Source organism: Nematocida ausubeli, assembly GCF_000738915.1.
Source record: "Nematocida ausubeli strain ERTm6 chromosome Unknown supercont2.4, whole genome shotgun sequence".
Classification (NCBI taxonomy): Eukaryota; Fungi; Microsporidia; genus Nematocida; species Nematocida ausubeli.
Window position 1 is genome coordinate 461,873 of NW_026515637.1, and position 13,494 is coordinate 475,366.

The 13,494-nt window shown below is 36.9% G+C and overlaps 4 protein-coding genes and 1 non-coding gene across 5 annotated transcripts; 3 read left to right on the plus strand and 2 right to left on the minus strand.

Annotated features, from left to right (window-relative positions):
• Positions 1 to 575: 575 nt before the first annotated feature.
• Positions 576 to 9,461, minus strand: NESG_01818 (uncharacterized protein; the record flags this gene model as incomplete). Its single annotated transcript, XM_053049437.1, has 1 exon — positions 576 to 9,461. One exon carries the CDS (start codon positions 9,459 to 9,461, stop codon positions 576 to 578), a length of 8,886 nt encoding a protein of 2,961 aa, XP_052904387.1.
• A 193-nt stretch (positions 9,462 to 9,654) lies between these two features.
• NESG_01819 (uncharacterized protein) lies at positions 9,655 to 10,014 on the minus strand (the record flags this gene model as incomplete). Its single annotated transcript, XM_053049438.1, has 1 exon — positions 9,655 to 10,014. The coding sequence occupies one exon, from the start codon at positions 10,012 to 10,014 to the stop codon at positions 9,655 to 9,657; it is 360 nt and encodes a 119-aa protein (XP_052904388.1).
• Positions 10,015 to 10,142: 128 nt separating this feature from the next.
• Positions 10,143 to 10,214, plus strand: NESG_01820. Its single transcript has one exon. It is a non-coding gene; the product is annotated as a tRNA-Arg (tRNA).
• A 38-nt stretch (positions 10,215 to 10,252) lies between these two features.
• On the plus strand, positions 10,253 to 11,662 carry NESG_01821 (uncharacterized protein; the record flags this gene model as incomplete). Its single annotated transcript, XM_053049439.1, has 1 exon — positions 10,253 to 11,662. One exon carries the CDS (start codon positions 10,253 to 10,255, stop codon positions 11,660 to 11,662), a length of 1,410 nt encoding a protein of 469 aa, XP_052904389.1.
• Positions 11,663 to 12,804: 1,142 nt separating this feature from the next.
• On the plus strand, positions 12,805 to 13,140 carry NESG_01822 (uncharacterized protein; the record flags this gene model as incomplete). Its single annotated transcript, XM_053049440.1, has 1 exon — positions 12,805 to 13,140. One exon carries the CDS (start codon positions 12,805 to 12,807, stop codon positions 13,138 to 13,140), a length of 336 nt encoding a protein of 111 aa, XP_052904390.1.
• Positions 13,141 to 13,494: the final 354 nt, after the last annotated feature.

Sequence of the window (13,494 nt, forward strand, 5' to 3'; positions counted from 1 at the left end):
AGTAGATCTGCTGGCTTGCTTAGTACAAGTTAGCTCCAAAGAAATAAATCCTATTTATTTTGTATCCATTGTCGATTATTCCAGCCGTATTGAACTGCAAGTAGTGGTGTATTTATAGCACTACATGTGCATATAGCAGACTTAAGGCAGTGAAAGGTACAATAAAGCGTGTGCTTATGGTAGAAACATTTTTAATATTGATTTATTCGTAAATATATCAGTAGTTAGCATGCTAGCAGTAGATTGCATGAATAGGATAAACATACTCATAGAAAGACATGTACTTACATATACTGTTGAATAGATTATTTAAAATGCATTGAAGTGCACTTAAACTACTCTATGGTAAACAAATTAAATATAAGTATTTCTGCAGAACTAGGCCTAGCTCTGTGCAGTCATATAGGGCTGAATGCGGGTGGGTGCAGATTTGTTAAAGCTGCTGGATTTGGGCAAAAATGCATTAGTGCATTCTTGTTAAAATCGTGCAAAAGAAAGAACAAGAGTCAATTATAGCAGGGCAGGATATGCTTACTATTTTTATACTACATGTTCTGGATGATTCAATCAAATAGTTAGCGCGTCTTTAGTATGTATGTTTTCACATCTTTCCTAATCCAGAGAGGGGTCGATGTAATTATATCATTCCAATCATCTTCAAGCTCTTTTATCCGACTAGTTGCAACATCTATAAGATGCATTACTGATTTAAAATTTTCCAGCGAAGAAGAAAAATCTTTGTCTTCTAGAATGCATGTTTGCTTTTCAAGTAAAGAAAATACAGTGCGGTATTCTCTCTTAGTTTTTTCGGAAACCATATTAGTATCTTTGATCTCTTCAAGCGCCTTTTTCGCTATACCAGTATATCTTTTGAGGGTATTTATCTCCAGCAAACATTCATTATTGACAAATCTTACAAGATTACGTCCATATAAAACCAATTTGCTTCTTGCATTAGATGTTATTATCGCTCTAATTTGCAAATTCAGATGTTTGCCAATATCTGCATCTTGTTTAGTTTCATTCAATATTTGAAAGATTTTGGTTATATCTTCATCACTCATATTAGATTCTAATAGCGTTATGAGGCTAGTGTTCTCCTCTACATTTGACATGTTTGGATCTGTGTGTTCTTCTTTAGTGTTGGGATTACCCAAACGGGTTAGAAGACAAAGCATTCTATTTAAAACGTGACTTTCAAATATATTAGAAGATTTGAATATTCTTGGGATAGAAGAATTTGTGAAATGGTAGATATTAATGTTACGTTTAAGTAATTCTATCCTGTCTTCATTCATATTTATAAGATTGCTATCATCTATTACTAACAATTCAATATTTCTATTTTTTTCTCCGCTGTCTGATAATATGACTTTGTCTGATGCTACTTTGTCGCTGTGCTTAGACATTACGACTACTTTTGACCATAAACTGGGCGGGTTAGTTTTATAAACATCATCTATATTATCTTCATAAATGAAAGCATCTGAAAATAGAATTTCATTCACATCTAGATTGTTTTCTCCTAATTTTTCCTTGATTTTCTTGATTTTCTTGATTTTCTTGATTTCCTTGATTTTCTTGATTTCCTTGATTTTCTCTACTATACTATTTCTGTGCAAATTTAAATATTTATGTTTCTTTAAACTTGCTTCGTGCTTTTCACTCCTGTATTTGTCCAAACCAATCTTCTTGTTTATCTCTGTGTAATCCACATTAGGTCGAGGGCAATTGAATAGAGAGTAAAACAAGTAAAAGTTATTCTGTCTTTTAAGGAAACTTATCTGACCATTTAGGAATTCTTCTATTTTTTTGTTTCTTTCACTAAGCGCTTGGCCCTCTTTATCATTTGAATTGCATGCACTGAAAATGTCAAAAATTGTAATATCATGCATTATGTAAGATATCTTAGCAAGTGTTTCTGCTATGCTCATATATAATTCTTCTAGTTCAACAAATGAATTATTATATTTTCTCTGTACGTACTCTCCCAGCGTGTACAGAAGTATATCATCCAATACATGCGGTTTCTTCTCTTCATTTAGGGCAGAATTCCTCTCGCTTTCTTTATCTGTCTGAATTTTCTCACTTTGTGTACTTCCCAGGATATGCAAGTACTCTTTCACTTCTTCATCTGGGCCTATTAGTGAGTCCGTGCTGCAGTCTTCAAAGCGCAGATTTTTAAAGATGAGCGCCTGCTTATCTTCGTATGCTTTTTCCTCCTCCTCCTTTCTTCTCTCGTGTTCTGAGTCACAGGAGCTTTCTTGGCCCCCATAACTATAACTACTACTTATTTCACAGCTCTCTTCATTAGTATCTTCTCGCGATCTTTCCATTAACAAGGTAATAAGCGAGGGAATCTTTGAGCTTCCATTTTCCTTTAAAGGCGCCACTTTTGGAACTATTCCATCTTCTATGGCATATTCTGGTTTTTTGAGGTTATATGGTATAACTTCAACTGGTGGAATATTGCTGTATGTTGGTATCTCTATTAAAACCAAGTCATTCTTTTCTCTCCCCTTCCACTTGAACCTGGAAACTAAAAGTTTAAACCATTCATTGCGTGCATATTTACTGCTAGGATCAAAGGGTGGCACTTCCTGCTCATCTTCTATTTCTTTATCCAGCAACTGCATAAGAGCCTCCTGATCTCTATTGCTTCTATCTGTGCTGATTTCCAATGGATAATCATCATAGTTGAAATTTAAGTTTGATTTAGTAGCAGCCGGTCTATTGTATAGGAAGATCTCGATTTTGATTTTTTGAGATGCAATGTCTTTTCTCTTTTTACTGTTCTCTGAGAGCTGCCTTCCGTCCACATAGACAAACATTCGTTTACGAATCATATACTCGACTTTTTTAGATCTGAGCGTCTCTTCATCCATTTCCTCTACAGGCATGTGGCCAGTATATTTGTGCACTCCATTCCAGAGTACATACTTCTGCTTATTTTTTACTGCTAGGTCATAGTCATCCTCTAGTATAGCCATGTGCTGTGGATATTTTGTAGTTACCTTGCAGAGTGGGCAGGCAGCATTCTTCTTTAGAGATGGATATCTACGAGTATTATGTATTACATCGTTATTATGCATAGCCATTGTCATATTGGTTTGGCCATGCACTGCACACATATAGCAGAAAATATGGCTGCATGGAAGAATAACAAGCAGCTTTGTTCCATGCGAGGTTTTCTCCCTATCCTTGCCTATTTTCTTCTCTCCAAATCCTGATGTGCTTTGAAGCCCTCCATCTGCAATATCCTTCTCAAGAATATTATCGATAATGTCTTGCACTTCCCCATGACAATTTTCCATCCATTTTTCTGTGTCTTTTTCATTCAGTGAATTTCTGTATAATGTATATGTCTTTTTCGAAGTAGTACAAGGATCCTCCTGTGGGCTCTCAGCAGGCTTTTCTTTCTTTTGTGCCTGCTTTTTATTAAGCACTTTCTCGCAGGCTATTTTCCATGCATTATCACTCCCTTCTTGCAGTGTCTTTGCAAGTTTAAAGACTATCTTTTCATCCCGCAGCCTCTTGTATAACCTCGATAACTTGTGCTTCTTTACGCAAGTATTCATTAGTTTGTATAAGGGCATCTTCAGATTATATATTTGAGTGTTTACGTTAATGTCTATTTGGTAGATTTCCTTGTAGTTTCCAAGGATGCACTCATTCAGTGCTTTAGAATCATTGTTTTTAATAGCATCGTACATCTTATGCAAAAGCTCTATAGCTCTGTTGTTATAGTATATGAGATCGATATATTCAAGTTGCATCCTTTTTGCAATAATATCTTCATACGATTGCACATTCTCAAATGTCCTGATAATTCTCTTCATTAGCATATCTATAGCAGTTAGATGTCTGGGTATGGATTCAGGAGCAATTTCGTAATAAACACCTTTATCATATATATCTTCTATTTTTGGAGTGGGAGTATTTAGATACGATTCTAGCTGTTTTAGAATATTCAGCATCTCTTCGGACATCGTATTCACTGGGTTGTCAATAGACATGGGTTCTTCATAGAGTTCATGTAATTCCGCCTCCTCTTCTTCTAAAATGGGGATATCTTCTTGAATAGCTACACTAGCCTGTGTAGAACCAAGATTTCTAGAAACCTCATCAGAAGATACAGCTTCCAGCACTTTCTGATTGATTCTGTTGTGACAAATAATTGGCAGACGTGTGCGATTGGCAGGGGTGTTTGTGCAAACTGCATTTTCTATCTGCTGTTCAGAATTATTAACTCTTGGCATCAACAGACTAAGTGGATACTCTAGCATGTCTGTTGAATTGAGCAGCTCTTTTGTGAATATATCAGGAATCAGGTTTTTAAATTCCTTATTTTTCTTGTCTATGTCATCAATAGAGGGCACAATCAGCTTCTCACTATCTGCAAGCCGCAGTATATCCTTAAGATGCTGCTTTTCTGCCCATTTGATAACTGCTATAATAACTGCTGGGTACACAGATTCCGTGCTTTTGCGGATGTCAAAAATGCACATATCCGTGTTTCTATTCTCTATTGGGTATTTCCCAGATACAATGTTGCTTACCCAGTTAATGTATAGATTTATCATGAGTATTCTGTACTTGCTTTTATCTGTGTCTACTGAAGATATGCTGAGCATACATGCTTCTCTTTCCTCTGGACAGTTCTTCAAAACATCTTGCACAACCTTATTTAGCGGATGTACAAACACATCTGCAAAGAGTGCATTCTTCTGATCAATGCTATATGGGTACAGCACGCTTCCATTTTCTGCTTCTTCAATAAACTGCAGCAGCTTTCGTACGGCAAAGAACGCAACATCGCTTCCTATGTCAGGCAGCTCCCCAATCCAGCTCTCCAAGCTAGGCAGCTGTCTATTCATATCATGACAGCTGAGCACCTCCTTCACATGTACCAATGCCTTCTCTCGTAGAATGTAGTTTACTTGCTCCTCAGTGTAATGCTGCCAGTTCTTCAAGTGCTTCCTATCCAGCACATCAGAAAGAAGCCATGCTATTTCCCACTTTTCATCAACAGAAAGCTCTATGTTCTTGAGCATTGCGCTGTCTAATGAATCCTGGGTATTTGAAAGCTTCATTGTGTAGTTTTCTCTTCTGGAGTACAGCCTATTTTCTTTATCTCTAATTCGTTTTAATGCTCTATTATAAGAATCAATTCCCGGTGTTTCTTCTTCTAACTCGCGATTTAGCTTTTTTACTATAGCACTACTACCTTCACTTTCTACTATTTCCCTCGCCAGATTCAGTATATTGACGAAATCATTTTGCTCTATTCTTTGCAAAACATTCTGGATATCAATTACTACTGCTGCGTACTCCTTTGCTTGGTCTATCTTCTTTTCAGCTAGTTTCTTAGAGGCCCGTCTTTCGGGGCTGTTCGGCAAGTACTTGTTTAGCCTCTGCAGCGCAATTTTAAGATTCTCTACCTGCTGGGTGGACATTTCAGACGAGTCGTTTAACAGTTTTTCCTGGCATACAGTGCACTTGTACGAACCCTCAATCTGGTCCTCCTGCACAGCCTGCAGAGGAAGCTTTACTCCATTCAGAGCAAGCAGCCTCATATAAATCTGCCTTAGGCTCGGCTTTTTGTCTACTTTGTACGTGTCTGCCTCTCCTGCAATTAGCCGCCCATAAAGATACTTTCTAAGCGTGCTATTCCGAATGATCACTCTGGGCACTGCCCAGCTCTGGTCTTTCAGCTTTCTAATTTTTGAAAAGCTATTTGCCACGTTTTCTATTATACCCATGCTTTCATTCTTAATTTCCATTCTGCTGCCCTGCATGACTTGGTAGCACAAATCTATATCTACTGCATTTATAAACATGTATATATTCGGGAAATATTCTTTTTCCCTGCACTGATTATTATTCTCAAAGAAAGTGGCTATTTCTTTTAGATATTCTTTGTAGTTTTCTGGGTCTTCTACTTCATTTACTGTAATAATCAAATGTAACTCATCCAAATTCTCCTTAACAGTAGATGCCAGCATATTATGGAGCTGGAGCAGGAAATCCTGTGTTATATCTTTCTCTCTTGGGAACAAAAACTCTATTGTGAGACCACGAGCCTTAATCGAACTATTATCTCGGTTTCTAGACTTCAATTGACTAATTATGCGGTCATTGCTGTAATAATCATGCACTATATTTAGAACCTTCAAATGGTAGTCAATAAATTCAACTTGGAAATCTATGAAGACTGCTTCTTTTTGTACACTAGATGTTGGGTAAACATCACCTTCTTCACTAGAGGGTGTTATTTTTTTCTTTTTTAGATCTACACGCTTTTTTATGCGTTGCAGTTTCTCTATTCCGCCTTTAATCGAATTGTAAACCTCTACTTTAACCTCTGCCTTTAGTTTATGGATGTGTATCCAGCTATTTAAGATATTCATTAAATCATCCATGCATTTCTCTTCCTTCTTGCTGCATTCATCAGTTTGGTTTTTTATAGCAGGGCCCATGTCCACTTGCATTTTCGTGTAGTTCTTTCCAATCCTGCATATATTTATCTTTTTTAGACTTTCTCTAAATGCGCTATAGTCTAGAATCATGTACTTCATTGCGCTTTTCTTTGAGTAAATCAAGCTCAATGCCTGCATACGCAGTTTGTACATATCCATTATCTTGCTATCGGAACAGATAAATTCATCACCCCATTCAGTAACTATTTCAACTAAAAGCTTTAATAGGTCATTTAGATACTTTAAAGCTTGTTTGGAATCTAAATTGTCCAGGGCATATTTTTCAATATTTTTTCTTTTGTTCTTTATGGTGTTTCTTCTAGAGTCGTCTGCTTTTTTCAAATTCGCAATATTACTTAGTATCTCACTATAAACAGCTTTGCTTCTATTATGGCCAAACTTCTTTGGATATTCTTTCTGAATTGTTGAAAGAACGCTTTCAATCACACTATTTGGCAGCTCCTCATAGTCTGCAGTTTCTTGTAAAGGGGCAGTCTCTTGTAAAGAGGTAGTTTCTTCATTAATGGAGTCTATCTCTGATATGTTAAAATGGATTTCAGTGTACATATCTGGGTTTATATTCCCCTCTTGCACCAATCCATCAGGCATTCCTGAAAAGCTCTCTTCTAACACCTCATCTGTTGAGGAAACGTGCACATTTTCACTTTCTTCCTCTATTATAATTTCTTTAGCAGAGGATATATTTTTGTATGTTTTAATGTCCCTGACGTATAGATGACCTGGCATCCACGGTCCTGGTAGCTTTTCATGGGGTACAACACCATCCTTGACACCAACCACCTCTAGGTTTAAGAATGTATTTGTGATGCTACTCATATTATTAACTATTTCATCTGATATAATAAACAGTTTTTTGGTTCTGTGGAGGATATCCAAAGTGCTCAGTTCTTTTCCATCAAGCCCTACTTTGCAGTATTTGAGACTAATGCAATTTACTGTTGTATAGTATTCTTGCAGCACACTACAAATAAGCCTAATTGCCTCGGCCGAGCAATTCCAAAAGACAAAATCCGTATGCAGGTAGACTGACTCGTACTCAGGCATTTTAATGCCCATATGAGCAATGGGCCTGGGAATCTGTCCACTTATGTCTTTTTGCCTAAGTATCTGACTAAAAGAATCGTCAAACATAATTGGCAAATACTTTTTTCTTTTAGGCTCCATCGGATCTTTCTTATTGGTGATGTGATCTATGTGAAACTCTGGGTACATACTCATAAAATCATTCTTTAATTCCACCACTATCTTCATGAACAAAGTAATTTGGGTTATATCCTTTTTGGGCAGCGACGCTTCTTGTTCTATAGGCAACCCTTGTATATCTAGCACACTAACACTAGTTTTCTGCTTTGCATCAGAATAACTAGATATTCTTCTTGCATGTATCTTTTCCACTACAGCATAGAGTGGCTCAAATATTTGGGTTATTTCATTTTCCAACTCTTCACTCTGGGTAGAACTTACATACTTAACTCTTTCTAGAATCTGCACCATATACTGGTTATGCTTCACTTCCAGCACTATTAGATCCTCAATTAGCTTAAAAAGTTTACATTTTTTAAAGCCTGCCATACGCTCAGAAGTAAGTATTGGATTAAGTGCAGCAATAATAACCCGAATATCTTTCGAAACTCTGTCAAAATCCTTAATATCTTGATAAAATGTACGAAGTATTAGCTTGACCACTCTACTATCCGCATCCAATTCTCTCATTTTTTCTACTATCTTAGACATACACGAATTATTTTCTAACATTTGTCCATATGCTCTGTCAACTATATCTATGCATGTATGGTGCAAGCAACCCTCTTTGGCATTATATAGCATATTCATATCATTTCCCATGGTTTCGCCATCGGAGACATTTCTTATCAAAAGCGGCTCCTCATGTGGTCCTATGTTATCAAGTGTCTTTTCATGGACCACTGACTTCATAAACACCCTAGATAATATATCCCCTTCTGGTCTCTCAAGATTACCAACTTTACTTATTTTTTCATTTTCATTTTCTACTTCTATTAGCATACTTCTGTTGTTTACTGGAACTGGTGTCCAATAAATATTGTTCTCGCTCTCAGCAGGCTGTTCTGCATTCGAATCTTTATTCTTTAGTCTTTTCTTGCACATATATATGAACAACCTCTTGAGCAGCGGTGTTTCCTCTCTTCTTTTCTGCCTTTTTTCTTTCTCTTTAGCAATATGTTCAATCCTTAATATATTTCTTGCCTCCTCCACACTCTTTGAGAATATTTGGTTTGTTTTTGGGAGCAATTTCTTATTCTGTATTACAATGCTCCATGCCTTCGTAGCATACAAATCATTATACTTTTTGTCAACCTTGGATACCTCTCTGTCACTTCGACATTTATAGTCACATACTAAAAGTCTCTTGAATTGCTCAGTCTTTGCATTAAGTCTATCTGCATACAATTTTCTTACCATCATAAGATTTCTCCATTCTCTAATTGCCTCTTCTTCTTCTTTGGCCTCATCATTCAGGCTTTTTGTTATTTTCTTGTATAGAGTATCATATGCATACGAGCGCACGCCTTCCTTGTCCGCTCCAAGTGTCAATTTATAAAAGTGCACTGCTTTTGCTCTCTGCACCATTATTTTTCTAATAACTTTTTCTAGCTGCAATGGGCCTACATTCACCTCTTTATCATCTTCCATGCTTACCGTAATAAATATATTTGGGTGTATTCTATACGCAGGATTTTCATTCGGGCAATCCAGATACTTCTCTACATGATCCCACATATTCACATCCAATACATATGCATTGCTGTTTCCATTTGTGTTTTTAGCAAGGTTCTCAAAATCGCATATTGTCTTACTGCTGTAATCATTCGCGTTTCTCCAAAACTCTGCAAAGGGGCTGCTGTCTGTCCTTCCACAGCACACAATCCATAATATTACTATTTTTATAATCTGTTTCTCTCTTTTTGTTTTTATCTTCATTTAAAAATTTGTAAAAATTGTTTATTTTAATGTTATTTTTGTGCTTAATTGCATTTTTATATTAAAAATTTCTTAATGGAAACTATTAATTTAAATTCTTAAATTTGGCATATCACACAGCCAAAAGTAGCATCCCCAGAAGAAGTTACTAAGTAATTCTATAACGCAAGGCAGTAAGAAGCAAATCTCTTTTTTAAATTTTAAGTCTTACTTTTATACTGATGTAGTATGGGAGCTCAACTATTTTTGCATGGAAGTGAGAAATTAAAATTTGAGCTACAGAAATGCTAAGCACCCATTTTGTAGAGGTTTGAAGGAATAAATAAATTCTTGGCAGCAAATAATTTACTAGCTCTAATTTCTGGTGCTTCTTAAGAAATTTAAATTTTATAAAACACCCCAGGACAGTACTCTGAAGGAATGCATAAAGAACTACATAATTTATTTTAAATTTAGAGTATTTTGGGTTATAATAAAAAAGCCTTCTTAATGCATAAAGCCTATTGAATAGATGCATGCTCAGTAATTGGCCAGAATACTGCACTCTTGCCATTGCATGCATCCGCATACTGCATATTTTATATTTTTACCCATTTGCATATAATAGTGCGCAGCCCGTGCGCAAGCTATTTGATGGACACATCCTATTTAATGTTGACAGCTGGGGCCGTATGATAATTAACAGGCGTGGCGTAATGGTAACGCGTCTGACTTCGGATCAGAAGATTGCGGGTTCGAGTCCCGTCGCCTGTGTCTTTTTATTCTGCTTTATTTTTATCGACACATCCTGCATGGCATTCAACACAGACAGACTCTCGAACATTCTGTCAAACATGGAAGAGAACACCTCCAACTTAAAATACGCAATAAGGAACAACGTCTCTGAAATTCTGAAGAAAGACACCAACCAGGAGATAGAAATGCTTCGTAACGAGGTCCGTGTTCTTAAGGAAAGAGCACTTGCATGGGAAAAAGAAAGAGAAAACTTGCGCTGCAATTTACGAAGAAATGAAAATATAAATGAAAATGCTCTAGGGGCAAAAAGCACTGCAGAAAACATCCTAGCAAGCAACAACGCAGCACAGCATGAAATTGAGGAATTAAAGCAGCAACTGGAAAAGGCAAAGAAAGAGCATGGGCGGTACAAAGAATGGGCTGAGGCAAAGATAAAGGCGCAGCTTGTTGACATACTGGAGCTGAAGGGTGCAATTAGAGTTGTGACCCGAATCAAACCATTTTCCTCAAAGGAGCAGGTTTTGTTTACTGAAGACACAATTGAAGTTCCGCAGAGGTCATTTGCTAGCCAGTGCACCCGAGTGCTCCCTCCAAAGACCACACAGAAAGAAGTGTTCTCTGAGATTGAAGATCTTGTGCATTCTGTTACAAAGGGGTTTAAGGTAAGCATTCTGGCATATGGCCCCACTGGAAGCGGCAAAACATACACCATGGAAGGGGCTTCTGATGCAGAGTGCGTCACTGCAGAAAGCAGCCGTAGGAGCCGCTCTTCGTGCGTGGCCTACGCTGGGTTTACTGCGCAGTGTATGTGCGAGCCATGCGCTGGAAAAGGAGTAGTCTATAGAAGCACTGATGTTCTCAGAATGGAGCTGGAAAGAATGGAGCTGCTTGGGTACACGCACATAGTTAAAGTCTCCGGGGTTGAACTGTACAATGACAAAGTGATAAAGTCTGTGGAGCAGCAGGGAATAGATAAAATTGAGGAGGTCTTTAAGAAAGTCTCTAGCGACAGAAGGATCAGCAGCACTGCGTGCAATCAGAGGAGCAGCAGAAGCCATTTAATACTCAGAATTAGTGTGCATCTGCAGAGAGAGGTAAACTCTCGTGTAGAGTACATTGATGGGAGTCTGTGCATTGTTGATCTGGCTGGGTCAGAGAGGCTAAACCACTCAAAGGCGGAGGGTGAGCGAATGAAGGAGGCTGTTGAGATCAACAAAAGTCTAACAGCTCTTGGCGATGTGGTGCATGCTATCTCCAACAACACAGCTCATATCCCATATCGAAACTCAACGCTCACGTCTTTGCTGAAAAGCACCCTCGGAGCAGGCGCTAAAACTGCCTTTATAATTAATGTGGACCCTGGGTCATCAATTGACGAAACAATTACCGCCCTACGATTCTGCAACAGGCTGCAGATGTGTAAGCTAGGCAGATCAAAGGCATCTGCACTAGAGATAGTAAAATAGACCAACACGCGGCCTTCTCAAGCAGGAGGTGTATAGAGTAAGACTTCTTCTCCTGCTCGAAAATAAACTTTCTATTTACTTTTAATTCTGTATACTATATAGATGAAAGACATCTGCAAAAAATATATAAGAGCCCACTAGAGTATCTAAACTGTAAGCTTTTAAAGCCATTTGCTCTTATGGTATATTTATCAGTGTCATATTCCAAATAATACTCTCATTATGTTCTATTTTCTGGGTTATATCTTTAATTTTCTATCTTTAACTTTCTATGCAAGCTAAAGCCGCATTCTCTGGTTATATCTGGATTCGCGTATCTTATTGATTTCGGGCTGTTTTATTGCACGCATAAATGTTATGCTAGATGCCTTTACTTGTTGTTGATGGGTTCTTTAAAATTTGCAGATTTTCCTATTTTCCTATGCCTTGTCTGAAAAAAAGATATATTTCTGCTAAATATAAATTTGCATAGTGAAAGGATTTTGCATGAAGAGAATACAAAAAACAGAATAAAAAATAGAAGAAATTAAAGCAGAAAGTTCAAAATGCAATTTAACATGATACAAAGACAGAAGATTCAGATTTTGGAAATATCAGTCCAATGTATTCTAAACATTAAATGAAGAACTTTTATTATTGTGGTAGGAATATTCATGAAAAATTCTCTTGCTCTGAGTTTGTCTTGAATTTTGTGTCTCTTCCAGAATTTTATTAGTGACATGCTAAAAAGAAGAAAACATTTCAGCGAGGAGATAGTAGTATAAAATAGATAGAGTAATTATCGAGAAAACATTATTATAACCCGAAGTATGATTACTACAAACTCAACGCATAAACAAGTAGAGCTTCTTGTAGAATCTTGGTTAACAGCTAAAATCCCCATAAGTCAATATACAACACTAATCTACATTGCTTGCCCAGAAAGAGGGTTTCACCCAAAAGGCAGAAAAAGCCAACAACCAAAATTATGCTTATACACCAGGCCTCTTTACATGAAAAGTCTTTTCTATTGCTATAACTTTATTTGGGATTTTTGCAAAAAAAAGAAAATTCTGGAAGAAACACTCTTGATACTGATAGATAGATTTTATGATTTAGATTGAAAATTTAAGATAAATAGAGAATTATTTTTATATTTATACATGAATTGTGGATTTATCCTGGTACTACTACACATTTATTACATTCAAGCAATGCACGAAATAAACAACCCAAACGGGTTCAGTTCCTTGGAGTCATTACATACATTCAGAACTCAAGATAATTCCCCCGGAGTTTTTTCGCGTATATATACAAAATTCACAGACTTATTTAAAACTACTAAAAGAAAACTGGGCTATGAAAATGAAGATGCGAATGTAGTGCATTATAGCAAAGATGCAGATGATGAATGGTCTCAACTTATATGTGACGCTGAAAGAAATACAAATGAAACTAATCCAGCTACGGGCAATCCTAGTAAAAAAAAAGAACTCTAGAATGTGCTTATTAGAAGTTAAGCTATTTATAGGCTCTATGCCAAAAACTAAGCTAGATTCTATACTGGCCGAACGCTCTGTTGGTTGTTGATAGGTGTTGGTTTCTCTACCTTGTGGGGTGAAACCTTCTTTCCAGCTCTTCAATGTAGAATTGTGTTGTTCACTCCTTTTAGTTTTGGCTGTAAGCCAACACAATACGAGGGGTAAGCTTGTTTATCCGCAAGCCATTTTGGATGTCTTATTTCCTTGATCTTTTATTCGTTCTTGAGCGAATAATTAATCATCTACAAATAAGAATATAAAGACGCTTTCTGGAAGTTCCTGGAAGCTTTTGTCTAGATATAATATCACCTA